This window comes from Drosophila subobscura, chromosome O (genome assembly GCF_008121235.1).
Source record: "Drosophila subobscura isolate 14011-0131.10 chromosome O, UCBerk_Dsub_1.0, whole genome shotgun sequence".
In the NCBI taxonomy this organism is placed as follows: Eukaryota; Metazoa; Arthropoda; class Insecta; order Diptera; family Drosophilidae; genus Drosophila; species Drosophila subobscura.
This window is the reverse complement of record NC_048533.1, coordinates 30,008,882-30,034,615: the sequence shown is the minus strand read 5'-3', so window position 1 is coordinate 30,034,615 and position 25,734 is coordinate 30,008,882. Positions and strand designations below refer to the sequence as shown.

Sequence of the window (25,734 nt, the reverse complement as noted above, 5' to 3'; positions counted from 1 at the left end):
AAAAACATTCACTGGGGCACGTTCTCTGATCCATTCCGTTCAGATTGGCCTCGCTAAGTCAGCCAATAAATCAAATTGCGAATTTTTATACCCGGTACTCGAAGAGTAAATAGGGTATATTGTATTTGTGCGAATAACGGTTGCATGTAACGCACAGAAGGAAACGTTTCCGATCCCATAAAGTACATTCATATACATATACATATATTCTTGATCATCATCAATAGCCAAGTCCATTGAGCGAGCACTCCAACAGCGCATCTTCTTCACCTCCCCTCTTTTTACTGACAATGGAGAATGTACCAAAAATCCAGAGACGGATAGTCAAAGTGCTCGACACAATCCATGTGCATCCGATTTGCAAGTAGGAGAGCGAGCCATCAGCAACCAACACAAAGAATCCAATTGTCTTTCCTATTCACTCATACAAAGCAAAAAGAACGACAGAGCTCAGTCTCGCATTGTTTTGTTTCGCCGTTACTTTGCTCTCTCGCTCTCAATGTTTTCTTATTCTTTCTCCTCTTCACTTCCTCATTGGCTAAATGTAAAGAGAGCGAACATTCCATATCTCGTCACAATATATGTGCATTAGATTTAAGAGTAGGGGAGCGCGGCCTACGCCACCAACACCTACGCAGTTAACCTCTTTTGCAGCTTCTTCATCCCCATTCCAATAGTTAAAAATTTGTCAGCGCGTTCGGTCCATTACGGATTCGGTCCGCTAAAAATCGGAAAAATCGGGTAAAATCGGGAAAATACGGGAAAATTCGGGAAACTAAACGGGAAAAAGTATCGTTGTGGAGTAATGTGCAGTGTACAACAAAAAGTGTGTGTTAGTGTAGTGTAGTGAAATGGTTGAGCATTTAATGGCCAAAAAATGCAAGATCAATTGCGGAGAAGCACAGCGAGGCTAGAATCAGCTCGTCGATGGAAATATGCGGCAATATGTGAAAGTGATGTGTGTGTTAGTGAGTGCAGTGAAATATGGCGAGATCAATTGCGGATGAGCACAACGAGAATAAAAGAAGATCGGCGTTGGAAATATGAGGCAATATGTGAAAGTGAAGTGTTAAAAGTGTATTATTTTCGTAAAAATGTGTGTACGTAAATGGAACAAAAATGTTCTAAATTTGCACCAAGGGCTTGCAATGTGTGTGTGTGTGAAAATGTGCCAAAAAAGGCGCGAAGGTGTCCCCTCCCTTTACAATGCAATCATATAAAAGCGCAAGAAAAAAGAAGAGGCGCAAAAAGCAAAGAGCGAGTGTCAGCGCTCCCATTTCAAGTGTCTCCTAATAGGGTGAGGCCACCCAATTCGTGCTAGTCTGACTCTCTCTCGTTGAGTGTGTACGTCCGAACTTCCGTCCCAATGCCTCACCCTAAATTAATGTGCCCAAAATCTGTGCTCTTAATAGAATCTCTCGCTCGATCCCGTTAGATTTGTTTCGTTTCGTTCGTTTCGTCGTTTCGTCGCGCGGGTTACGTATGCATGTGTGTGAAGAAGACAATAAGTGCTTCACGACACATGCGAAAAGAAGAAGCGCAATGAGGAAAAGAAGAACGTAAAAGGCAAGTGGAAATTGATGTTTTATGTTTGCTTTACAGTTTGTACTTTTTTTTCGCAAATGCTCGTATATTTTTCTCAGTGACGATCATTTTTTTCCTTTAGTTATTTTGTTTTTGTTTATTACCGTACCCTTTACACTCTCGAAATAAACCAAAAACAATTCTCCTTACACTTGCACCTCTCGATAAGTGAGTGTGGGTGCGTGCAAAGTCAGTTTTTAATTACCCTTCCCTAGGGTAGGGGGGCGAGCTAAAGGAGCGTGTTGGCGTTAGAAGTGTTGTAGATGTAGATGACAGATGAAGAAATTGTTAAATTTGGCAAAAAACCGCTAAGGTACAGATGTAGTACCGAGTACCGGGTATACAAGTTGTGACGCGTAAGAAGCGTCTCACACGTCCCTTCTCGTTTTACTTTGATTTTCGTGGCCAGGAGAATATTATGCGCATATGGGAGCACACGATGCAGGAACTCATCTAGGCAAAGTCTGTCTCCAGCACCTTCTCGTTTATTGTAATTTGCGCAAAACCCTTCAAATCCTGCACATTTATCAGGAATATGCGCTCATATATCACGACACATGCGTGCCAGATGAGATGGGGTATGAGTGGGAGGATTCTCAGTCTTAGATGTGTACGGAGGGAGGCAGCTATCCAATCTTGGAACAGTTTCCATTTTAAAATGGCCCATAAAATCTTCGCCAGCTCTCCACGGGCGCGTCTAATTTGCACATTTTCACTATTTTCCCCCACTTTTCCACACTTTTGTGATACCTCACTCCACTCGCATTGTTCTCGATTTTTTAATGTGGTTATTTATGCGGCCTGTTCATGATTTTATGTGCTTTCTATGCTAAGCAGAGTTTGAACTCAAGGTGACGTCATTTATCATGCACGACATTGCTCGAAATGGTTTGGATTGGGGGCGTGGCAGAAAGCTCTCGGTAGCATACTTATAATATAGATAATTATGAAATATTATCTCTAAGGATAACTCGAGCGAGTTTGTCAGGTTTCTTATCCACGTACTTCCTCACACCACACAAAGCAAAGACAAATTTTCACAAATGAAAACAACGACCCTACGATATGAACACACAAATTACATACATATCATTTCTAGCATAAGAATGCTAGAATGCTATGCTTCTCAGTAATAGTGCTCACTTACCTCTCTCTCCCTCTCATATGTCAGACTACACAACAAACACACATTGCTAAAAAAATATACAATTTCGAACGGAGCAGTAAAGGCGCTGTTAGCTTTACGCCCCCGCGTCAGGTCATTGCGATCAACACGTCAACATGCAGCTGCAATAAATGGTTAAAGATAACAACTCTTCAATTAAATCGTCTTTTACAAATCAGCACAAGGCAGCAAGAATTGTGGAATATTGGAAAGTAAACAAAAGTTTATTTAATTGTCGGTGTCTCAGGATCACAGTAAGCCACGCTTACCAACTATTAAATATGTCTTGCTCCTATTGCGACTATTCCTGTCATAATTGCGTTAAAAAACCGCACAAGTTTCCCAGACGGTAAACTAAAACCACAAAATGTATGTTTTGTTTCAAATGCTCCAAATTTTTAGCTGCATCAATTAGCTTTACTGATTGGCAATGTTCCATGCAACCAGATCTGCAACCAGAGTGCAATTTTCTTGAATTGCTAGCAATATTTATGAATCAGAACTTTTCGCTTCTGACTTACACGATGCTTTAAGTCGAATGAATATTTTAGAGAATAAATATGTGACCAATTCTGCTCCAATCTTTTAGCCGTATGAACTTTCACTCAAGATTGTCAAGCCAATGGTTGTGCTCCCAGTCAAAGGCAAACTCTACTTGGCTTTCAACCCGTTACGCAAATGCTTTTAATAATTTAGCGAAAATGCAAGCGTCTGACTCTGGCTGCCACATAACACATTACATTCGTAGATATTCGTAAATATTCGGATATTTAGATAAGTATTTACGAGTCTCCCATCATGATGTCAATAACAATTTGGGAATGACACACGCAGGCACCCGCCCAACCCTTCCACTACCCGGTACAACCCCAGCAAGAGGACGTTTCGAGACCAGTCCGAGACGACGCAACAAATCGCTGCAAATTACATTCATAAAATTTTATCACCCAATATCGGAAATGGATTCCTTGTTGTGTGGACGAGCCAACAGACTAATGGCTAGCGTCTGACCCGACGCCCGACAAAGGAGCAGCAGTTTTCCAACCAAGAAAAGCGGATAGGGGACACCATCTGTGTCAGTGAGTGAAAGCTGCCACCAAAGTAGTTGTGGCAATTGAAGGGATTGGAAAGATGTTGGGTGTGCCATTTGATATCCCTGGATGGTCATAAGCACTCATAATTTCATTATTATGGAGTGCCAAGTGCTCATCGGACTGGCATTATGGAAATGGCCTCTCCAATGGGCACTTTGCGTGACCATTTCGAGGGCTCGCAACGAAGGGTTGATGGAATTTTAAGGTGCTGTGACTAATGCCGTGGACTGTGAACTGTGAACTGCTCTTAATTACTTTGAATTATTTGCCTAATTTGCCAGGAATTCGTCATTGCCAAGGCAATAATTCATATGTCCAGCAGATTGGTTCCCTCCCGGGGCCGAAGACAGCATTCAATCATGCCAACTGTTGCCATCACTCAAGCTCAATCAGCCCGGGACTCGGCCTCCGGGCTTTAGTCTTCCATGACGACGGAAGGGTAAGGCGGCGGTGGAGGCTGAGGGTAAGGGTGCAGCTGTACGAGTAATAAATGAAAACGAGAGAGCATTGGATTACATAACGCCAGAACGCCCTTTCCATGTCTGAATCCTAACCCCACCCCCTGGGGTCGTCGGTCAGTTTGGTCAGCGAAACGAGATTATGGGGCACATGAGTGTGGTCTAACCGCAGAAGGGTCTACGGACGGACTCCCTCGGAGATGAAGAAGGGAAGCGTGCAACCGCAAAACGACTCTAAGGACATCTCAAGGATCTAAGCTCTGGCCGAACGGTTGATTACTGGGATCTCGAATTAATCAAGCAAGGAATCGCAATAACTATGTGTGTTCGACTGACTTGCCCATTTTCTGGGTTAATCAAGGGCGAGATGGAAACTTTTTCTAATTGGCAGAGCTGGACACTGGTGGAAGGGGGACAAGTCTAACCTCCCGAGACTCAAACACTCAAAAGGTTTCAACAAATTACAACTTTCAATCAATGCAATTTCCGCAGCAAAGAATAACACAAAGAAATCTATCAAAAACATAACCAGCAAGCACTTGAGTAGACTTTTACCCTCGGCAAAACTACAGAATAGAAGGTGTATTCGCAGGTTAGAAGAAAATTGTGACGTTTAAGTGTGAGCACAGTTTTGATGAATACTTAAGACTTTATAAGACATTAATAGACATACATATGTACATGTGCATGCGACTATACTTTACAAAACTAGGTGAATGTTCCAGCTATCGCTACGATCTCATGGCTAAATCAGAGAGAACACACATCCTGAGTATCAACCAGTCGACTATACCATCTACTTTGTCCTCCCCTAGACACGCAGCCATAAATTATCGAAATGTTGGGCATAAATCAAAGCTGAAAGGACCACAAGTAGTCACATATTGGCAGCATATAAACTTTTCACTTTTCAATATTTGCTCGGACAACATCTTTTGTCTGGTTGTGGCTAGGTCTGTTGGTTTTGTGGGAATGTTATGAGTTCGATTGGTTTGACATATTGAAGTGGTCAAGCATGAATCACCCACCCAACCAGTGGGCGGTAAGTCTGAGTGAGGCGGCTTTTCCGAGTTAAGGAACCGGGGTAAAGTTAATTGATTAACGACAGGAACTGTTGAAAAGTGGAGCATACCAGGCGAAGCCGGAGGAAGCCGTAAGAAAAACTGTTTATCTGTCGGTACACATCGAAGTTTTCCACAGTTGCCACGTTGATTTGTGGCCATTGTCCGGCGCAAATTGTCCCGTACAGAGAGCGGCATTGTTGGCCTCCTTTTGCCTCATGTGGAGAGGCAGCAGATTCTGAGACATTTTCTTTGTTACAAATTGATTGGAGTTTTATGAGCGCAGTAACTGGTCTTCTAGTGCTTCTCTGGTCAAGCCTTTGCCAGGATATAGTCTCGAGGGTGGACTCAACCACTCACCAAAACGTTTCCCCTCTGTCAACCATCCCTCTATCATCCACTTATACTTATTTATGCTTTTAATAAGCAGAATGACATGCACTGCAAATGTCAAACCTCGGCTGTCATTCAAATGTTACATTTCTCCCTTATTCACTCTGCATTCAGGACTCATGCACAGGATGTACTTGATTACTTGACATCTACTCTCTCGCCTGGTTTTCCCATGTATTAATGAAAGAAATAAATTTAATTTTCGCAATTAATGCCTGCCACAGTCGACTGGGGGTCTCCGTCCGTCCCTGCAACCAGATAGAGAAGGAGAGAGAGAGAGAGAGAGAGATAGAGAGTGAGCATCAAATGTCAGTACTCCTCCAAACCATATCATCGTCCTGGCAATCTGTTGGTTTATGTTTATCATTATTGACTCGTGAATAGTTTCCCAACTTTCACCCAGCCCCAGAGCTTAGTCCGGATTCCGGACAAAATTTCGTAATCAAATATCGCCGCTGTTCCTTTCACTTTCACATTCAGTAAATTTTCGCAAATTGCAATAAAAATGGTAGAAAAGGCAGACGACACTTAGGGAGGGCGGAGGTAACGACTTGCCCTTGCCCCGAGGGTTGGCAATGCTTAGTCATCATTCTCGATGATTGTCATCACGTTGGTACGTCATTTTCTTGGCCCATGGTCAGCTTATTGGATTCTTCAAGTGATACCTTAAGGCTCTTAATGAGTTCCTCCCGACGAGCAGGCGAACAGCTGTCGGAGCGACCACTCCTGGTGATTTAGTTCTGCCGCTTTACAGTTGTTGAGCATAGGAAAGTTTCATGACTCGGGTTCCTCTCTATTGTTCCTGCGCTGGAGCTTGTCCACTTCAAAGACTTCAAGTCTGTCAGAACCGTCCTTGAGGGGCGTTAGGTGTGAAGTCTCTCATCTCCCTGGCTCTCATACTCTCAATTAGCGCTGGAAGGAGAATCAAAGAGGAATTTCCACCTCAAAGGGAAAGCGGTGGAAAGCTAATAACCTGATTAGAGATTAGGAGGAAGCACCCTGAACCGAATCTTAATTAAATGGCACGGTGGAAGGAGGGAAGGGACTTTCCACATGTGAAAGTGAAGCCACACAAAGGAGCAACAATTTCCATTTTCCCCGACTCATGTGCCGCGGTTTACGGACTCAATCGACGTTCGCTCTTTTCGCTTCTGTATGCCCCGCGGCTGGCCGCACAAAAAGGATAATGTTTCACTGGTCCTTGGCCCTGTTACTGGTCCTGCATATCGCATATATCCATTACACTCGACTGAAGCTGACCCTAAGGAAGACGGATACTGAATAGCGAATGGCGGATAACGAAGGGTGGCTAGCTAGCTGTTAGTTGAGTCCAGAGTCCATCAATGGAACATCAAACTGTCCGAGCAATAACAACAATGGAACCATTCAATCAGCGAGCATAAAAACATAAAGAGATTTTAATTTTTTGATTATGTTCTCCCCCGACTACTTCCTGTCCCAGGTCCAAGGCATGCGTGTATGCCCTGTGCTCCCAGGGGGAACTTTGCCATCTTAGCCATTGTGAAAATCGTTAATCAATGAACTTCGTGCGTGGCCATCGAACGTCCCCCTTCGGACGGACGACCCTTGGTCACTTCGAGCTCATTTGTACGCTTAGCATAATAAAAAAATCAACATCGATGAGTAGTTGGCCGGAAAACCCAAGTTGATTAAATTTCAATGTCGATGTCGTGTCGGGAATTGAGCAGGAACTGGACTAAAGCCCGGAGTTCAGTCTGTGCTCTGATTAGAGGCTAATGCGACGTAATTTCGATTTAAGTAATTTCCTGCTTTGCTCTTCGTGCATGGAGAGTGATATGGCATTGGACCTGGACCTCGCAAACCGATAATTGGAGTCAATCAAGGCAGTGGGGGTGAGGAACTCGAAGAACTTGATTAGTAAAAGTTCTCTTGTTCTTAAAGCCTAGAGCTTATATTGGTGCATCAAGCAGTTCCGTTTCAGTAACTTTGGGATTAGAAATAGTTCAATTACAATGTCCTCAAGTTATTCTTTTTTGAATGCTTTTCCTACTTACCTCCTTGGCTGCGTGCTCTTCTGGGCCACCTCCTTCCGCTCAATTAAACAGTCGAATGCAATTTAGAGAATCCTTCTCAAGGCATTTCACGTAGCCAACAACAAAAGACAAATCATTTCCATTAATTCCGCACTCGTGGAATGTTTCATTACCAGTTACTCCCTCCACACACATCCACTTCCGCATCCATATGAATACGAGTATATGTATGGGTTGTACGAGTATGCCTCCTTTTATGTGGATGGATTTGGATGCTTTGCTTACTTTTAATTTGCCTTCGCTGCCTTATTACGTTCATTCATATGCAAATCGCTGGACTGTAACACAACAATGCCATGAAGAGGGAAAAGTCACTGGGAATGTTAAGGAAAATGTAAGGGGAAATGGAAGAGCTTGCTCCCATTGTTGATCCCCTGAGCGATTAAAAGAAAACTTCAACTGCTCGAACTTCAAATGCTTAGCATATGAAAGCAGTCCGGGCAGCATCTTAAAGTGCTAGCAAAAAGGATGAGGATAAGGGGATTTTCACCTTGTTGCCCAAAAATATACATACCTACATATACCAGAAATGTGTGTAGCGAGCATTATAAAGTCCTTGGTGGTGGGGTGGGATTTGACGTATTCGCTCGCTCTCTCCCAGCCCTCACGCCAGTGGCTTTCTGGGGTTGGTTCTTTCTGAGCTGACTGTACCCGAAAATATCGCTGAAAGTACGAGTATCGTTGTATCCCATATCAAATTTGAATGAATCGCTTCCGCTTTCCGCGAGTGCGGGACGGCATGCGATGGCCCCTGGCCTCCTTTATAGGGTTACGTACACACATACATTATAATTTTCCTACTTCAATTCAAATTCCGAATTGTATCATTTCCATTTCCCTTTTAACATTTACCATTTTCCCTCCCACCCCACCCCATGAATATTGTTTTTCATTCGCTTTGTTTGGTGAAACAATTAATGTTATTTGCATAGTTGGTGGGTTGCAAGGTTTCATGAAAGGGAGGAGAAAGGTCTGGAGGTCCGCATGTGGTCCAATTTAGAACGTTTTGTTGGTGTCCCCGCCCGCGGCACTCAGTCCTTCCTCGTTAACTGGTCCTTTGCCGTTGGCTTTGGCTTTGTCCCTGGCTATCAAAATGTGTTTGACTTTCAAAATCTGCTCAAGGAGGGGGGAACGGAAAGAAGACAGCCTGTAAGTGTTTGGCTGACAGTTTCAAGTGCCTTTTCTTCTTCTAATGCTCCAATTCTAGCTCTACTCTCCTCCTGCAGTGTTCCGCATTATGTCGAGTGCTGCGTGCTAATGTGCAAAAACTGTCGGAATCGAGCAACTTTGCAACCTCTCGAACCCGTGGACGGCGACGAGAGCCACTTGAGTTCCTGGGAAAGTTGCCAAAAGGCGCATATTAGAGGACACATACACACATGTGACAGTGCTGCTCTCACCTTATTTATATATTTCCCTATCCAAATTACACGAATTTGTCATCTTGGTACAGTCCCCAGTCCACAGTGCAGAGTCCCACCCCCTGGTGGGATGTGAGATTCTCTCACATATGTCGTTGTTTGTTTAGCCACAACCTCCCGGACAGGACCTGGGGTGCTCCATTTGTTTGCTCAGCAGTGGAAAAGTTCAATTAGAAATGTTTCGGATTGGAAAAGCGCTACAAAATGCTTATAATTAAGTTTTTCATATGCAAATGTGCCGTGTCGCATCGCCCTTTGCGTAATTGGAATTAAATATTCTTTTTATTGCGAGACCTGTTTGCCCGAGGCCCTGACCCGTGGCTCCTGACCCAATGCCCTACACAAACATTTTCCCATCTTACACTCCCCGTATCGTGGTCTGACGCTCGTTTGGTCTGAATGAGCAGATCTTAACCTCATGAAGCATATCATAATTGCTGGCACTGTACCTGCTGTCATGTGAGATAAACGGAAGGAACTCAACACGTCGGCAAAACGCCAGTATAAATTGCAATCATTTTGTTGTATTTTAATTTGCTCAACAGCATGTTGCGAATTTTTTATAAATTCGTTGGGGTGGTTGCCAGTGTATGCAAATTTAGGAATAATAATTTCGTCATACAAAGAAAGTCATCATATTTTTACATCACGTGCGTGATTATTGCTCGATAAATAGATGACGAGGACGATTATCGCGCCCGTTTTCCCATTACAGAGCGATTTTATGGCTGGTATATTAAAAAGATTCAAAGTTCTACTTGACATGGCCTGGTGGATTTTTCTCGTTTCTTTCAGCACCGGTAAGCTTAGTACAGTTTCGTCTCCTCTGGCAATACGAACTTTTATCGATTGCATGAATGTTTTGAGAATATTTATACGATACTGCCCAAAAATTATTAATCTACAATAGAATAACAATATGTACATACATATACATGAAACTCAAATGCCAATTATATCCTATATGGCTTTATACCCGGTACTCGAAGAGTAAATAGGTTATATTGTATATGTGGGGAAAAGTGGATGTACATTGTATGCAACACACAGAAGGAGACGTTCCCGACCCCATAAAGTATATGTATTCTTGATCAGCATCAATAGTCGAGTCGATACAGCCATGTCTGTCTGTTCGTCTTGTTTGTCGGCTAGTTCTCAAAGACTATAAGAGCTACAGCTCACACTGAAATCAGTGTATTTCAAAAATTAGCCCCGGCCCCGCAAAGTGCGAAAATCTCCCACAGCCACAATTTTGAAGATAAAAGAAAACTAAAAACGACATTATTATAGCCAGAACGAGAAACAGAGCTCACAGATGCGTCTTAGTTTTAAGTGCAAACCTCCGGGAAACATTGCATAGAAAACATTTTTTTTCTCGCATGTACATATGCATTTACAGAGAGTTTTATTCATAATAAAGCGATGTTTATTTGTTTCAAAAATAAGTAAGCAATAGATTTTCCGCTTAGAAGTTAAGTACGTTTCTGCTTGTACATGCACACGAGTATTTCGTGTTTCAAAACCTGAAGAAATATTGCGTTTTTAAATATGTACATATCCAATTAAGATAGATCGACTGCGAAAGCGATTGCGATGCCATGAGTCCCCCCCGAGGAAGGAAACGTCTCGGGGTCCCTGAATGCAGGTGCTGCATTTTTTCACACAAGACTTACCTCAGTTGGAATATCAAAATGCTTCGTTCTGCGATGATAGTCTCAAGGATGGGAATTCCAGAATATGTGTAGAGACTCTGGAAAATAGGGAACAAGTCATTAGCGGAAGTTCTTTCCTGTTGATAAGATCAGCTTCTGGATTCTGTTTCTTTTGCCATGGATGTCAGAAGAAGAATCAGCGCAACCAACACCAAAAACGAGCGAACCATCCTGTTTGCTTAGGGTGTACTTAACCACTGAGAATGTTACATATGTATAAATATACAATTGTTATTGTTGAAGCGGCGTAGAAAGTTGTGTTCTGAAAATGTGCTCTTCCATGACTTGGTTGCTGTGACACTCTCTTCTACTGTGATAAGAAGTACCCAACTCGGAGCCAGCCGTTTTCTTTGCGTTTAATTCAATTTGCAATTTTTGTAATTCTTTCCCTCACGGAGCATCCATTAACTAATGAAAGCGATCCAAATGCTTCCCATTTTTATGTCCATGTATATATATTTCCCCCTTTTTGGCATTCTAATTTCATTGAATTTATACAACAATTTGGCCCAAATGTTACCCTTGCCCCGTCCCCCGTATTTTCCTTCTCTGAGGGTGTGCAAAGTGCTCACTCCTCATGCAAAGCATTTGCGAATACGACAGAGCGGAGTGGCAGGGAATAGAGTGCAGAAGGATGTGTGTACGAGTCCGTGTACGTATTCGTGCCATGTCCTGTCCTGGCAGTGACGTTTAATGGCATGTCAACGTCTGTGTCGCACGTTGGCGTTTATTGATACGATCCAAGCTGAGTTAACAAGTCGATAAAGTTTTATAGTAGAGAGAGAGGGTCTCGCGCCTCAGCTGCGCATAAATGGAAATGCAATTGCCAATGTCATAAAGGGAAAACAAAACATCTCTGGAACCAGTATGTGCCGCTCTACCTGCGAGTAGAGTGCCAAACCCTTCGCTGGGGTCTAGCATGGCCATATGGCTAATTTCCTAGCGAGCCGTCTAATTTCCCAATTTGAAAACAAACTTTCCACAAAGCGAAGCCCAATGCAATTACCAAAGTCGACGGAGGGTTGCCCGCAGTCGGCCAGTAAATTGATTATAAGGTTTTTTATCTTTCCTGTGCCTTTGTGCCCTGCCGCTGTTCTGGTGCCTCTTCCCTCTTTAAAGAAGCTCAAATTGACTTTATAATTGCCGTGTGGGCGTGCTTGTAACCGAATTATTCCGCACAGTGGCTCATTCAATGGTACTGCGGTTGCGATTTTTGCTCTATTTTGATTGTCACGTGAATTGTGGCGCATGGCAGATGTGCCACTCCATATCGGATCTGACGGAAGCAATTCCCGGAATTCCATCTGCAGATTGAAACGAAGTTTTCGTATACCACTCGTATTTCGGGGCATCACAAAAAAATTGACCGTGCCATTGATTAACTTTGGATACGCAAAACAAGTAACGTAGTGATGTCTGCCCAGTTCATTGAGAGCAGCGGGTTTCAATGAAAAACCGGTTATCATAGGGGAGCCCTCCATTTCAATGTCATTCATGTTTGCCAATTCCCATATCTATGCGCTGATGCGCGTATGGGTGTATCTCTGGTGTGTGTATGTGGTTCAAGGTTAAAATCGCCAAAACTCGATAATGAGCTGCACAATCAAAGCTCGTTGGTGGTGCCGCTTTGCCCCGCTGTGGGCTGCTCGGCCAGGTGGTGTTGCCGGCTGATAAACATCATGAATATTAATGCGGCATATCGCATATCGCACGCATCAACATCAACATCAGCATAGGCACTGGCATTAAATCAAATCCAACCCGTCCAAGAGTCAAGTTCACTTTCACTCGCCTACCATGACACACGGATGAGATGAGTGCGCTACTGGTCACAGAAGCTGCCCCTCGTGTGCTCTCCCCTTGGACCTGGCTGGCCGATTTTGGTCACTGGCACACACTCTTAAGTCCAAAGGGGCAGAGGGGACTAAGCTGGAGCTCCACCTGCGCATCGCATACAAATGGATCGATGGATCGTTTCTGGGGCTGGCTATTTTCGGCTCGAGCGGGGGCCTGATGAATGGCCCGCATCGATTTGGATTCCGATTTGGTTTCGGTATTGGCTTGGGAATCGGCTTGGATTGGCAGACATTGCATCACGGTGCCGCTGCTTTACGAGCTTTTTCGGCTACGTTTTCGAGTGCACGCGAATGGGGAGTGAAAGCAAAGTGTGGCAATCAATGACGACATCAAGACGCGACGGAGAAGAAACTGCATTGGCATCAGGTTTGACCAGCTCTTGAAAGATAGGAGAAACAGCTGATGCCTCGCCCAGAGGAGTCTGTCTCCAAGAGGGGCAGTCATCAGATGAGTCATTGGCAACCTCCCATTGCAGCTTTAATGTTTCTGCCTCTCCGCTTCAATTAGAGTCAACGGAGTGTACATTTTTCAATAGTTTATTTAAATAGAAACATGTTTTTCAGACTTTTGTTAGCGCACAGTCACAGATACACACACTCACACACTCACACTCGCGTTCACATTCCAAGCAGCACTAACACTCATTAACTCACACGCTTAGTCAAATAGTTGATATCTGTTAGATAATTAGCAAAATATGTACAAACAGATCTGGGCTGTCATTAGGCGCCAATTGTTGGAGCCCCCGAAATCTGACGTCAAGAGATCGGTGACTGCTGCTGCTGCGGCTGGTGCTGGTGTTGCTGCAGCAGAACGCCAGCGATCCAATCCGTGTACTCGGCGACGTTTGTGTAGACAGCGGGCTTTCCGGCCATGCCGCACTGCGTGAATCCATAGCTGACGACCCCATAGGCCACCCACCGCGAGTGCTGGCGATCAAAGTACATGAGTGGCCCTCCGGAATCCCCGGCACACGTGTCCTTGGCATACTCTCCTCCAGCACACAACTGCTTGGGGCCCAGACGCACCCCGAATAGGTCCAAGATTTTGGTGCAATTCTCGTTTGAGACGTAGGGAATTCGCAACTTCAACTTTATGGGGCTGTGAATGTTGATGAAATACTTGTTGACTGAAAATAAAAGATAAGAGATATGAGACTATGATCCAGAGTATGCGGGGATATTTAAAGCTCACAAAGATCCGTTCGACCCCAGCCAGAGACGGAAAACATTTGGCCCTCTGCCAAAGGCAAAGGCGATGTCTTGTTTGGCAGACAAATGGGCATGACAAAGTGCGTAAAGGATACCGGATGCTTCAGCCGGATGATGGCTATATCGTTGAATTTGTAGTTGGAGTACTCCTTGTATTCGGGATGCACATGAATCCTTTCGAATCCAATGTCCAGGGCAGCGTCCGCGCAGCTGAGATAATTGGGCTCCTCAATGCAGTCCGGTTCGGTCTTCACGTTGAATTCCCCCAGCCGAACATGCTTTCTGGAGTGAAAAAACGATTACTCAGCCATTGATCTGAGGATGCGTGCAATGGAACCACTCACAGGCCTCGACGTTGACGAACACCCTCGCCCTGGACACAGTGCGCGGCAGTCAGAATGTGACGATCGTCGATCAGGGCTCCACTGCAACCATAGTCATCTTGGGAGAAAAGGTTAATGCCTCAACGATCTCGTAGAAGGAGCAGGGACTGACTTACTTGAATTGTAGACCAGGAGGGCAAGCCAGGGATACTCATCCAGTTCGGCGATCTCTCCACCGTAGATGCGGTTCGTCACCTGCTTGCCACACTCGTTGAGCAGATTGAATCCCGCGCTGGGCTCCACCGTGTGGATGCGCCGCTTCAGCTTCTTCCGCTTGAATCTGGCGGTGACGTCCAGGAAACGCCGATACTCGAACTTTGAGAACTGCAGCACCGGGAAGAGGTAGTCTTGTCCATTGGCCGGGCAGCAGACGAGCGACTCATAGGAGTCCTCTTCCTCCCCGTGGATCTCCATTTCGCACTGCACCTTCTTCAGGAAGTTCACTTTCTCGGCTGGCAGGTTTGTGACATTTCGCACCTGCAGATAGGCCGCGCATTGGCTCACCTGGACGCACACGCCTCGCTTCGCCTCATTGGGAATGTCGCAGGCCTGGCGCTCCGCCTGCGTGGAGCAGCAGCCGAGCACTGCCCAGAGCGTGAGCGCTGCCCACTGCATCGGCAGTCAATCGATCGTTCGATTGATTGTTGACTGACTTGCGAAACCGCGCGGCGAGAGAGGTTTACTCTACGCAATCACAATCACAATCACTGTTACAATCGCAATCGCTATCACTATCTCAATGCCAATCCGCCGAACCGAACGCTTGCGTGAACGCTCAGCTGTGTATTGAATTTGAATGCGCAGAGCGGCAGATCCAGTACCAGTGCCAGTCACATACGTAGTCGCGGCACAAACCGAAACCGAAACCGAAACCACTGAAGAGTCCGATAAGTCGGAAGAGCCGAAGAGCTAAAAAAAAAGCTGAAGCTCAGGTGTCAACAAATGAGCCATTAAGCGGTATCCCAGCTGCTGCTGTCGCCCCCGCTTCTGTCTGGCACGAAAACGAGTCCAAAACTGCAGTCGGAAGGCGGCACTGAAACGGGAGCAGCGGTCAAGCATCGCCAGATAACTGGTCCGGTTGGACTCGGTTATGTTACGCAATTCTTCAGCTGGTTTCACTTTCGTTCGGGCCACAGCACGAGCTCCCGTTTGGAAGCGGCGTAGCAAAGCTTTGTCCCATAAGTGTTGTCCACTTTTAGGAGGAGTACTTGGCAGAAAGCTCTTTGGCTCTTACTTTGGCCAAAGTCCAAGCCAAGGCAGCTGATGAAGCACATGAAACCGGAAGTTTTCTTGTGGTTTAGCCAATTAAAGCGCTGTGCCAATGTCAATGTTAGGCGATTGTTTCGACCAACCGGCTGTGCTGGAAAATCCAAAGGTTTTTCATAACAGTTCAATCACTTTTGATAGGAAAAAAACAGCATCTTTAAGGTTACTCTGGGATCAAGGCATAAGAGACATCGCAAGCGCTTTTAGTTGATGGATTTCATTTATTTGATTATATGTTAAACATTTGTTAAACAATCTAAATTAGTTTCTACATTAATCTATCAGTAAAAAAGATCACATTTTGAGCTTTGAACTTAATCTAGCGGATACCCTATTCCAGTGAGGGTTCTAGGCCCGCACGTTTTGTCTGATCCAGATGTCGTAGGCAGTGACACTCGTATAGACTCCCGGCCAGTCCTTGAGGCCGCACTTGTAACCGAAGGAGACGATGCCCTCGAGGACCCAGGCATTGTCTCGGAACCGCATAAGGGGCCCGCCGGAGTCACCGTCGCAGCTGTCTTGGCGGAACCGTCCGCCCGCACACATTTGAGTCGGCTCCACATTGATCTTGATCTGGGCAAACCTCTGGCGACATCTCGATGGCTCCACGTAGTTCACGACTACCTTCTGTTTCACCGGACTTCTCGCCATCTTCAGAGTGCGACCCCATCCGGCGACCGTGAACTCCTGGCCCCCTTGCCGCGACTCCGAACCCACGACTCCGGGAAGGCAAATAGGTCGAATGCTATCCGAGTAGCGAACATTACGCTCCAGGCGGACTAGGCCAATGTCGTGGATCTGGTTGGGCGACTTCTCTCTGTAGGACTCGTGCACACGGATTTCCTCGAAGCCTAGGCGCTGAGCCTCAGGAGAACAACCTCCTCCACCGCTGGGACAGTCAACCGCACTGCGCGTGTCGTGCTCGCCCAAACGAACCGAGGAGCTGTTTTGAGATAAACAGATACAATGAACATTTAAACGCAGACCATTAAACACTAGAATTAGTCTGCTAATTGGTGCTTGAAAATCAACCGAAATTAAGAGCGTAGCGTCGTTGTTGGAGAACCCCCCAGACCCCACTTTGGCGCCCTGCTTCACTCGATCGCTCCAGCTGATTGTGAATCATAACAAGCCAGCAGGCAGCAAAACACTTTGGATCTGGTTTTTGGCCGTCTATCGAGCTAATTAATATTCTTTAAATTAACCGAGAGTCGACCCACGACAGTCAAAGCATTAGAGCTCTGGGGATCCCTTTAAACTTGATTATTACCCGGAGAATGCAGCTTGTTTCCCGAAATTAGCGCACAAACAAACATGAATAAGCCACTTTCGCCCATTAACTGGAACTGGATTTGACGGGAATAGTCATAGTACCACAAGTACCGGGAAGGAGAACTTGATTCTGTATGGAGTCGGGCTTTTCAACTACCACCCATTCATTAATCGGATCAATGGGTTTGTGTTAGATACTGAAATTCCCACTTGGCCATACGCAAACTCCATAATGCATTTATAAGGTAGAAATCCCCTTTGGCCCTACTTTAAGATTAGGAATTCCCCCTTTCGACATCTGCAGACATAAGACTTTACTTAAAATGTGTAAGTCCCACGCATTTCTTACACTTCATATGCCAAAAACCAGTCCAAATTAGAAATCCCCTCTGAACCAGTCAACAGAACTCTGGATTCACTTATGCAAACTAGAACTTCATGGCAGGAATCCCCTTCAAAAGGTGAGCCCAAATGCACACTTACAGTGGTCCAATCTCCCTTTCGATGCGGCCCGTCAGGCAATGGGCTGCTGTCAAAACGTATCTCTGATTGATCAGCGATCCCGCGCAGCTCGTGGAGAGGCCGTTACCGTTTCGTCTGCGATACTCCATGAGCACCATCCAGGGGAACTCGTTGAGGTCGGTGTCCTCGCCGTCGTAGATTCTGTTCTTGATGGCAATACCACCGCAGATGGGGGGCTGGGGAAGGAGGCTGGAACCATCGCCGCTGATCGACTGTTCGCGCGGTTGTGTTTGAGCCGATTTAGGGTCAAATCTTTGGCCATTACCTCCAAAGTTCCAGGAGCGACGTGCTTCATTCGGAAATGCGAAGTTGTTTGGTCTCTCCTCTCTCCAGTCCCCACCAAATCCGTCATAATCCGCAAAGGGGGTTGTGACGCGCCTGTTTCTCGTGTAGCCCGTGTCCTGAGTGCAACAGACGAAGGGGCGGTTGTCAGTGCCCATCCCACAGGCAGAGGCCTTGAGGAACTGCTTCTCCAGCGTCGAGAGGCTGGCCTGTTGCAAAACCGAGTAGAGGGTCTGGCACTCGTTGATGTGCACACAAAGGCCGGCCCTCTGGTTGGGGTTCACACATCGGGCATCTAGAAGAGCAAGCGAGCAGAAAATAATTACCATCAACATCTTGTTTTTAGGGGACTCCCAGAGAAGCGATCGCCTGGCGACATTATTGTGGTCGTCTGCCCAACTGGAACATTGATCATTTTAAAGAGGAGCCAATTCTGTGGTTCAGTCATGCACATCTTGCTCACCAATCGCTTTACTCTGTGCAATACCCCACTTGAGCGTGGCGCGTGCATTCGAATTGTGAACTGGTCGAACCGGCTTAATTAGAATTATTCACTTCACTCTCTCGTACTTGTGCGATTCCCACTCATTTTGGGGATTTTGTAAAGCGATATCGCCATCAACTGACATTCCAGCGAACTGGACTTGACACTCACATTGGGCCCTTGTAACGTTGGCAATCAGAATGCAGATAAATACCGCCGCAAACACTTTCATTTTTATTAGTAATTATATTCCCTTATTCGCTTGTGATCGAACGATTCCACTTGACCCATAAAATGAACTGTGAGATGCCTGCATTTTGCATTACCTTTATATAGCCACAGCATCAGCTTCAGCGACAGACCAAGCTTCGTTCAAGCCTCGTTTGCTCGGTTCTCGAGCCGACGCCGAGGCCGCATTCGGGTTTCGTATCAATGAAGAGCGTCTGTTCTATTCTCTCTCCCCGGGGCGTTGTTTGTGGTTAAAGCATTTACTGGCAGTTTGGTCAGTGACTATGCAAATGCCTGAGAGATGCATGCCACTGGGTGACATTGAAGGTTTTCCAGCGGAGCAAGACTACCGAAAAATGATGCTACAGAAAGCATCCACAGAAGGTGCAATGAACTCGATCTAAGCAAAAACCTCAGAACAATAGCGTCAGCTCTGAAATTCCAATCCGCGTCACACGCTGATAATAGAGGAAGTATAGTTCAAAGTATAGTTGTTAAAGCGGAACCTATGTTCATGGTACACTCATCGATCCACTTGTCATGCAATAAAAGTGTTCTATATAGTTTAGCACCAGCATCCCTTTATGGATTTGCCCATTTGTCATGCATCATCTGCAATTGAGTATACATATGTACAACCACACATATGTACATACATATGTACATTTGCACTAACATATTGGCTCGAGCGATATCTCGAGTGTAATTCGAAATCTTCTCAGTCATTTCCCCTTGTACGCAGTGTGATTTACCCGATTAGGGGCGTGTTAAGTCAAACCAAGACTGGACTGTCCGTCCTAACGATATCTCTGTCGCCGTCATCTGTTAAACCAGTTCCTAATGCGTCGATTGGCTTGTCTTTTGGAAAAATTACACAAAATTTTCCATAGATCTAAATATACATATGTAGGTACGTACTGTTACGATTGAACTGTTACCTATGTTAGTAATAAGCACTGCCCTAATGTCTCAGCAGCAAATCTGTACATTGCCATCGTCCTGACATTATTTGTGGTATGAAAGAGTCAGTGGGAGCTTAGAACTATCCACAGGGCTTGTCCGACATTTGATACTTTCATCTAATCATCAATTTCAAAGAACTCTTCGCATCTCGAACCGCGAACCCTTTTAATTTCCTGACATTTCCCTTTCATTGAGTTCCGGTCCGCACCGCGGGTTGTTAACGGGATCAAAATGTTACCGCAAAAGGGTTTATGTTGAAAACGGAGCACGCGGGAAATGTCAACGCCAGATAAACGTTGTCAGTGCCGGGGAATGGGACCTGGGTTAGAGGGGTTCACGACTCTGATGGTCTGACTCGTTGGCGGTTTCTAATTAGGCGAGGAATATGTAAGAGGGAAAACATCCTGTGCTGCTGTTGGAATCCAAAGAGGATATCGTTCGTGGAAAAAATATTTCCACGACGATGTGCGTGGAAAAAAATACTTCCACGACGATGTGACAGCGGTGGGATTCGAACCCACGCCCTTTCGGACTGGTGCCTAAAACCAGCGCCTTAGACCGCTCGGCCACGCTGCCTTCTGTCGCCGATCTGCCAGAGGGTTGCTAACGACTGCGCCAACAAATATCTAGAACATTTTTCAAATAATAGAACAATGCTTTTAAGTGTTTATTTACAACGTTATATTTAAAGTACACGCAACCCTTTTTATTCTGTGATTATCCATAAATATTGCATTCACCATTAGATTCCCAAATGCTAGTGCAATTACAATTCTTTTAAGGAGCACTATTTATTGCTATTTTAAATTTTGTTATTTGTTAAAATATTATCAAATAGAATATTAAACACTAAAATATAACACAAGAAAAAAAACATACTTTGTTAATGTGACAGCGGTGGGATTCGAACCCACGCCCTTTCGGACTGGTGCCTAAAACCAGCGCCTTAGACCGCTCGGCCACGCTGCCTGTGGCCGTTTTGTGTCAAAAGCACTACATGAAGGCACGGTGGGCCCGTTTGTTGAATGTATTCTGGCATAGTTTTGGGGATGATTTATGCAGCAGTGTTGCCTTTGCTCTCACGGAAAAGTAGTAGACAGTAGTAGTGTGCATATGCGCTAAGACGGGAGGCAAGCTGTTAACTTTTCTTAAATTAAATTTTCCCGTATCATTAATCCTTAGTATATCCGCCTTAGCGTTTCAATATATTAAATTGCAATACGCAGACGATTTGACTTTTTTAAACAGTTTTATTTTTATGCGGTTGTTGATTAACAATGTAGAACCCAATATACATTTTTTTGTTTGTCTCCACCCTTAATGTACGCTATAGTTCGATGGCAAAAGCGGTAAACGGAGAAAACTTTACGACTGCCAACGCCATCAAAGCGATTCTAATTCATTGACAAACGCATTTTGATTTTGCGATAATGAGAGTCGGGTCTGGGGTTACAGCGGGGCAGGATACCTTTGATTCTACCCCCTGTTCCTAGTCCTGTGCCCTTCTAGATGTCGCAAGCACCCCACGTTGTTGTTGGTTTACGATTTTAGCATTTCGCATCGCCGTAAAAAATGGTTCTGTTGTTCCTGCTGTCACCGCTTTGTTTGGTTATAGTAAGCATACCCTAACAGAAGGTACATACAAACATATGTACATACATATGTACATACATACATATTTGAGAAGAGTTTCCTGGATCAGATCTAGACTTGTTATTCTTATGTACTCATATACAACATATCTTTTATTTACATTTTGTGATCTTGTAAGAGTATACGAAGTCTCGACCAGTGATGAACTCATCTCGTTCCTTTTATATTTTTTATTCAGGACGGTAGCAAGTAATAATAGCAACCGATTTTATAGCCTTTTTATGTGGCCATAGTTTCGCTCCGCTTTTTACGAGTATTTTATAACTTGTTTACATTAGGCGAGTGAGGGATATAGTATGTACATATGTACGTATGTGTAATAGGAGTGCTGGGAAGCGTTTTATGCAAAAATCCATCGAGTCGCTTGCATGCTGAATAAAAATGGCAATAAATCGTGGCAAGGACTACGGAGACTTTTCTGAGAGTGGCCAGCTACCACTGACACATATACTCGGGCATTTAAGTTCCGAAATTAAAACACTGCAACGAATCGATTCCCTTTTGGAGCGTTGACAATTGGCGAGAACAAGTATAAGGAGAATCGGAGATTAAGTGAATTAGGTTTTTGACTGCGCGTCTTCCGTTTAAAGCGGCAAATGGGTCAGGAAAGGCAGGTGAGCTTGACAGTGGAATCAATAATGGCCCTGTTCGGCCTGATTCTGCTGCTCCACCAAGCCCCTTCGATAGCAGAGGGCCAGCAGGGGGAAAAGCGCATCGAGGCGGACATGTATCGAATGGCCAAGGACATGGAATCCGGACAACGCATAAGTGCGATTCAGAGCCAGCGCATTGTAAATCAGTTTGTAAGTCTTCTCCAAACGGAATTTCCTGAAACTAAACTATCACACAGCAGAAACTGGGGGAATACATTAAGAAAGAGACCTCAGGCAAGAGGGCGCCCACGCAAATCCACGGCAAGCCCGGCCAGGCCTACTCCATTTTCTTCGAGTTCTCCAACCGAAAGCACCCGACATGAAGGAGTTCTTATTAATTTGACAACGAAAAACACAAGTGTAATAACCATCAAAACCATCGTCATATTTTTTTACCCTGAATGTGGAACTCAGCAAGTGTTTTCTTTATACGCTTGGGTTTGGCAGAGACTACAGTCTACAAGCAAGAAATCCAATTGATTGGAACCCAAACGAATACAAATAGGTAAACCTTCACACTTTAAATCGTAGTTAACTGAAACGAAACGATTTTCCCTATCCGACAGTAGCTCTACTTTGTCAGTAGGAAGATGAGAGCCCTTTTGGTAGTACTCGTAAACCTTGTCCTGTCGCCACAGTGGATTCAAGGAAGCGTACAGAAATCTGAATTCCGGGACGCCATAAAGAAAATGGGGAAAGACATGAAGATAGCCATCCAAATGGACAACGAGTTAAAGAGGAATGTTGTGAGTCAAATCAGAAGAGACGGTTTTCTGGGCCTACAATAACTTTTTATAGTCCCATGGAAAACCATTTACGGAGCGGGCCACAAGCCCTGACAAGAAGTTGTTCCGAATCCAGCCCATCAAGAACGCCATAGTCCAAATTAGTTATTCCAAGCCACAGGGCGACCATCCCCCCGAAAGCCACAGTGCCAAACGGCGAAAGCAGCCAACGTACTTTATAAACTTTAACTTTCAAAACCGTGGAAACTCCAAGCCGACAGTGGATCAGCCGTCGCCCACCATTCAGCCAAAGATGCTGCGGACTCGGGGAAAGAGACTTCGAAACGGATTGCCCAATCCTTACAAGACTTTTCCACTTAAAGGTGAAGATATCTAACAGCTTCTATTATTCTTATTTACAAGCAAAACTAATCACAGATAAGAAAATATTTGATCAATCGATTATATGTGTATGCAAAAAAAAACACAAATTCTATACTATTCCCAAATATGAGCTGATCAATTATAAAGCATTTGCATGACTTACGCCACTCAAGCGTGTGTATTTATAACTATAAAATGTGAAATTAGGAATGTGAAGTCCAAGGCCGATTTGAGAGAGGAATGAATATTGAATGTGCGAACCCCAGATATCCCAGAAAACACACAGTCATTGCTTGATCACTACCCTGAAATAACGTTATCCAATGAACATTAAAACACTCTTCCGATTGTTTTGTTGTTTTCGAAAAAATTAACCCGGTCTGTGGCCAACTATTGATAGCAGCACTGTTTGGTTCTAAAACGGATCGATCACTCTAGCGCCTTAGATAAGAACTTTGACCAGACGTAAGAGTCGTGGCCCGACCTGGCCGTGGCTGAATGTTTAGATATCCATATCGGAGTTTATATCAATTTATCTCTTCGGTATATAAAGGGAGAAAAGCTCGAGAATATAGTTAAAATACCCATTATTCAAATATGAAGTTCATAGTCAGTCTGCTGTTTCTGGTGGCACTAGTGGGTCAAAAGCAGACCAGCGCCAAGAGCGTATCCAGTTCTCTGGTAAGTTGTCTCATCTAAGGAATATTGGATTCATCGGGAACTATGCCACGCCTGTATATTGTTTCACTAGAGCAATTTGGGAAATGAGATAGGTCAGGACGCCTCAGAGCTTGGCCACGAATTGGGAGACGAGGGGACCGATTTCGGGCATCAGGCCTCCAACAGCGCCATTAACTTTGGACACCAAGTATCCCAGGAAGCGGTAAGTCAACTGAATGTTATAGATGGGAAATTAAAAGCACAAATTTATTTGCTTTTGCTAGGAACAAATTGGCAGTGATGAAATCGGCTCTCTGGAAAAGGAGGTCCAGTCCTCTGTGAGTTTACCGAACGACAAATTCAACATTTTCTGCAGAATGCTAATTAATGGTCTATCTCATTTAAGTCTTCCACTAGGTCTTCTTCCTCTGATTCTTCAGCAACTCCCGCTTCTTCAACGGTTAGTGAGCATCCGAATAGTATTTATGCAATCAGCTCTCCCATATTTTCTTTAGATATCCGCAACTGATAAGGTCGCTGCCAGCACTGACCAGGCAACCAACAGCCAGACTGCGGAATCTGTTGCATCCAGCCTCGCGCATTCGATTGCTAGTCTTTTTTAGCTGTCAAAATAATTAAATTTGAATCGTTTTCGTTATGTGTATTTAGTCAAATATCGTAATGAGCGTAATTAATTCCATTGCGATTCCAAATATATTCAAGTACTTGCTCTCGAGATAGCCGCTGTGTATACCTTGTTTGGACTACCTTATATTTTAAACACGCTATTTTCTGCTCCCTCAGATTAAACATTCCGAAACCCACTCGAGACGGAAAATCTACGCTTCTATAATATCACAGATAGGTCGAGAAATGCCCCGACTTCAGTCAGATAACCCATTTGGCCATCAATCAAACCCGCCCGACCGATAGGGCTGAGTCATTGCCCACTACTTGAGTCTGATTTGTTTTGATAATCGTACCTCTGCATTCTAAGAGTGATAAGAACAGGCTATAAATGCATTTTTTGACCGAGAACCCAATCAGTACTTCATTAGACAACATGCAAGCAACATTCAAAGCTTTCACAATTTTGGCCACCGCCTTGTTGGCCCACCAGGCCGCGGCGGGAACCATTAGCCTCGGCAGCCTTATGGGAGACGTGTCACAGGTGGCTGTGGCCGGAGAAAAGGCGTGGCATCAGTTGGCTAATGCTGTCGGAGCCTCTCAGACCGAGTTTGTTCAACCGGAAACCCTGAATATCCTGAGCGACATGGCCAATGGTTTTGGAGATCTGGCTGTAAGCCAGTCGATTCTTACCTAGTTGGAATGCCTTTTAACCAACTTTCCTCCGTAGAATGCCATAACCAGCTTGAGCGTCGAGACAGATTATGTCCAACCCGAAGCCTCAAACCTTCTCGGGGACATTCTAGGTGGTGTAGGCACTGGCTTGGGTGAATTGGCTGCAAGTTTTGCGTATTTCAAAAACCTGGATGGGGATCTAACAGTTTATTTCCCTAGAATGCTATCACCAGTCTCAGCGAGCAAGTAAAGGCCGGACCACAGGCTCGTAGTCTCTCTGTAAGTGAGAATAATCTTAGAATACCCCACCTTTGAGTGCTGACCATTTCTGCATCTTTCTTACCCGTAGTCAAATGGTGCTTCTATCATAGCCGAAGAAGGAGTAAGTTTTCCCCTGAACACTTTCACCCAACGCAATTCTTAAATATATCTTCTATCTTCAGGCTGTGAGTGCCAAGACGATCGCCGCTGCCGCCGATGCTGCTGCCCCTTACATCAAGAAGTTGAACGAAGGTCTGGGGGATCTGGCTGTAAGTAGTTCATTTTTCAGTAATCTACAGTTGCTAATATTATGAGCACTTCCTCCCGCCACTCCCTATAGAATGCCCTCACCAACCTCTGAAGAATCAGACGCTGCGGCTGATGCAGCCATTCAATTACCAAATAAATAGCCAATCGCTTGGTGAGCCTAGTGAGTGCCTCTTTTATGGTTCAATTTGGGGGCGAAGTTTATCAACAAGTTGAGCATCAATTAGTTGGGTTGTTTTGAAATTGAAGAACCATAAACAAGGTCACCTCAAGACCCAGCTGCAGATGTTGTCGATCCACAGGGAATCCGAAAAGGGGGTCAAATGAGAATCAAACTCGAATCACGTGATTCCCGGCAACATTAAGGTATCAAATTACAACAATAAGAACAGCAAAGA

General features: G+C 44.8%; 6 protein-coding genes and 2 non-coding genes across 8 annotated transcripts; 4 read left to right on the top strand and 4 right to left on the bottom strand.

Annotated features, from left to right (window-relative positions):
• Window positions 1–13,340: 13,340 nt before the first annotated feature.
• Window positions 13,341–15,361, bottom strand: LOC117897976 (phenoloxidase-activating factor 1). The gene is made up of 4 exons (XM_034807088.1): window positions 14,531–15,361; window positions 14,376–14,472; window positions 14,015–14,313; window positions 13,341–13,949 (listed from the first exon to the last, which is right to left on the bottom strand). The coding sequence occupies exons 1-4, from the start codon at window positions 15,027–15,029 to the stop codon at window positions 13,579–13,581; spliced, it is 1,266 nt and encodes a 421-aa protein (XP_034662979.1). The 5' UTR covers window positions 15,030–15,361; the 3' UTR covers window positions 13,341–13,578.
• A 656-nt stretch (window positions 15,362–16,017) lies between these two features.
• Window positions 16,018–18,523, bottom strand: LOC117897975 (serine protease 7). Its single transcript, XM_034807087.1, has 3 exons — window positions 18,412–18,523; window positions 17,436–18,051; window positions 16,018–16,623 (listed from the first exon to the last, which is right to left on the bottom strand). The coding sequence occupies exons 1-3, from the start codon at window positions 18,470–18,472 to the stop codon at window positions 16,029–16,031; spliced, it is 1,272 nt and encodes a 423-aa protein (XP_034662978.1). The 5' UTR covers window positions 18,473–18,523; the 3' UTR covers window positions 16,018–16,028.
• Window positions 18,524–19,927: 1,404 nt separating this feature from the next.
• Trnal-uag lies at window positions 19,928–20,007 on the bottom strand. Its single transcript has one exon. It is a non-coding gene; the product is annotated as a tRNA-Leu (tRNA).
• A 313-nt stretch (window positions 20,008–20,320) lies between these two features.
• Trnal-uag lies at window positions 20,321–20,400 on the bottom strand. Its single transcript has one exon. It is a non-coding gene; the product is annotated as a tRNA-Leu (tRNA).
• A 1,274-nt stretch (window positions 20,401–21,674) lies between these two features.
• Window positions 21,675–22,110, top strand: LOC117896804. The gene is made up of 2 exons (XM_034805307.1): window positions 21,675–21,887; window positions 21,935–22,110. Exons 1-2 carry the CDS (start codon window positions 21,681–21,683, stop codon window positions 22,058–22,060), a joined length of 333 nt encoding a protein of 110 aa, XP_034661198.1. The 5' UTR covers window positions 21,675–21,680; the 3' UTR covers window positions 22,061–22,110.
• A 212-nt stretch (window positions 22,111–22,322) lies between these two features.
• On the top strand, window positions 22,323–22,916 carry LOC117896803. The gene is made up of 2 exons (XM_034805306.1): window positions 22,323–22,483; window positions 22,536–22,916. Exons 1-2 carry the CDS (start codon window positions 22,328–22,330, stop codon window positions 22,857–22,859), a joined length of 480 nt encoding a protein of 159 aa, XP_034661197.1. The 5' UTR covers window positions 22,323–22,327; the 3' UTR covers window positions 22,860–22,916.
• Window positions 22,917–23,434: 518 nt separating this feature from the next.
• Window positions 23,435–23,938, top strand: LOC117896055. Its single transcript, XM_034804063.1, has 4 exons — window positions 23,435–23,527; window positions 23,598–23,729; window positions 23,791–23,844; window positions 23,924–23,938. Exons 1-4 carry the CDS (start codon window positions 23,444–23,446, stop codon window positions 23,936–23,938), a joined length of 285 nt encoding a protein of 94 aa, XP_034659954.1. The 5' UTR covers window positions 23,435–23,443.
• Window positions 23,939–24,541: 603 nt separating this feature from the next.
• Window positions 24,542–25,500, top strand: LOC117896798. Its single transcript, XM_034805297.1, has 6 exons — window positions 24,542–24,806; window positions 24,864–24,971; window positions 25,028–25,087; window positions 25,158–25,190; window positions 25,252–25,338; window positions 25,410–25,500. Exons 1-6 carry the CDS (start codon window positions 24,570–24,572, stop codon window positions 25,428–25,430), a joined length of 546 nt encoding a protein of 181 aa, XP_034661188.1. The 5' UTR covers window positions 24,542–24,569; the 3' UTR covers window positions 25,431–25,500.
• Window positions 25,501–25,734: the final 234 nt, after the last annotated feature.

Coding starts and splice junctions, on each gene's coding strand:
- LOC117896055 (XM_034804063.1), top strand. CDS start 23,444: ATGAAGTTCATAGTCAGTCTGCTGTTTCTGGTGGCACTAGTGGGTCAA. Junction 23,528..23,597: donor AGAGCGTATCCAGTTCTCTG/GTAAGTTGTCTC, acceptor TTGTTTCACTAG/AGCAATTTGGGAAATGAGAT. Junction 23,730..23,790: donor ACCAAGTATCCCAGGAAGCG/GTAAGTCAACTG, acceptor TGCTTTTGCTAG/GAACAAATTGGCAGTGATGA.
- LOC117897976 (XM_034807088.1), bottom strand. CDS start 15,029: ATGCAGTGGGCAGCGCTCACGCTCTGGGCAGTGCTCGGCTGCTGCTCC. Junction 14,314..14,375: donor GTTCGTCAACGTCGAGGCCT/GTGAGTGGTTCC, acceptor TTTTCACTCCAG/AAAGCATGTTCGGCTGGGGG. Junction 13,950..14,014: donor CTGGGGTCGAACGGATCTTT/GTGAGCTTTAAA, acceptor TTTTATTTTCAG/TCAACAAGTATTTCATCAAC.
- LOC117896804 (XM_034805307.1), top strand. CDS start 21,681: ATGGGTCAGGAAAGGCAGGTGAGCTTGACAGTGGAATCAATAATGGCC. Junction 21,888..21,934: donor AGCGCATTGTAAATCAGTTT/GTAAGTCTTCTC, acceptor ACTATCACACAG/CAGAAACTGGGGGAATACAT.
- LOC117896803 (XM_034805306.1), top strand. CDS start 22,328: ATGAGAGCCCTTTTGGTAGTACTCGTAAACCTTGTCCTGTCGCCACAG. Junction 22,484..22,535: donor ACGAGTTAAAGAGGAATGTT/GTGAGTCAAATC, acceptor AACTTTTTATAG/TCCCATGGAAAACCATTTAC.
- LOC117896798 (XM_034805297.1), top strand. CDS start 24,570: ATGCAAGCAACATTCAAAGCTTTCACAATTTTGGCCACCGCCTTGTTG. Junction 24,972..25,027: donor CTGGCTTGGGTGAATTGGCT/GCAAGTTTTGCG, acceptor TTATTTCCCTAG/AATGCTATCACCAGTCTCAG. Junction 25,339..25,409: donor AAGGTCTGGGGGATCTGGCT/GTAAGTAGTTCA, acceptor CACTCCCTATAG/AATGCCCTCACCAACCTCTG.
- LOC117897975 (XM_034807087.1), bottom strand. CDS start 18,472: ATGAAAGTGTTTGCGGCGGTATTTATCTGCATTCTGATTGCCAACGTT. Junction 18,052..18,411: donor CAACGTTACAAGGGCCCAAT/GTGAGTGTCAAG, acceptor TTGCTCTTCTAG/ATGCCCGATGTGTGAACCCC. Junction 16,624..17,435: donor GAAAGGGAGATTGGACCACT/GTAAGTGTGCAT, acceptor ATCTCAAAACAG/CTCCTCGGTTCGTTTGGGCG.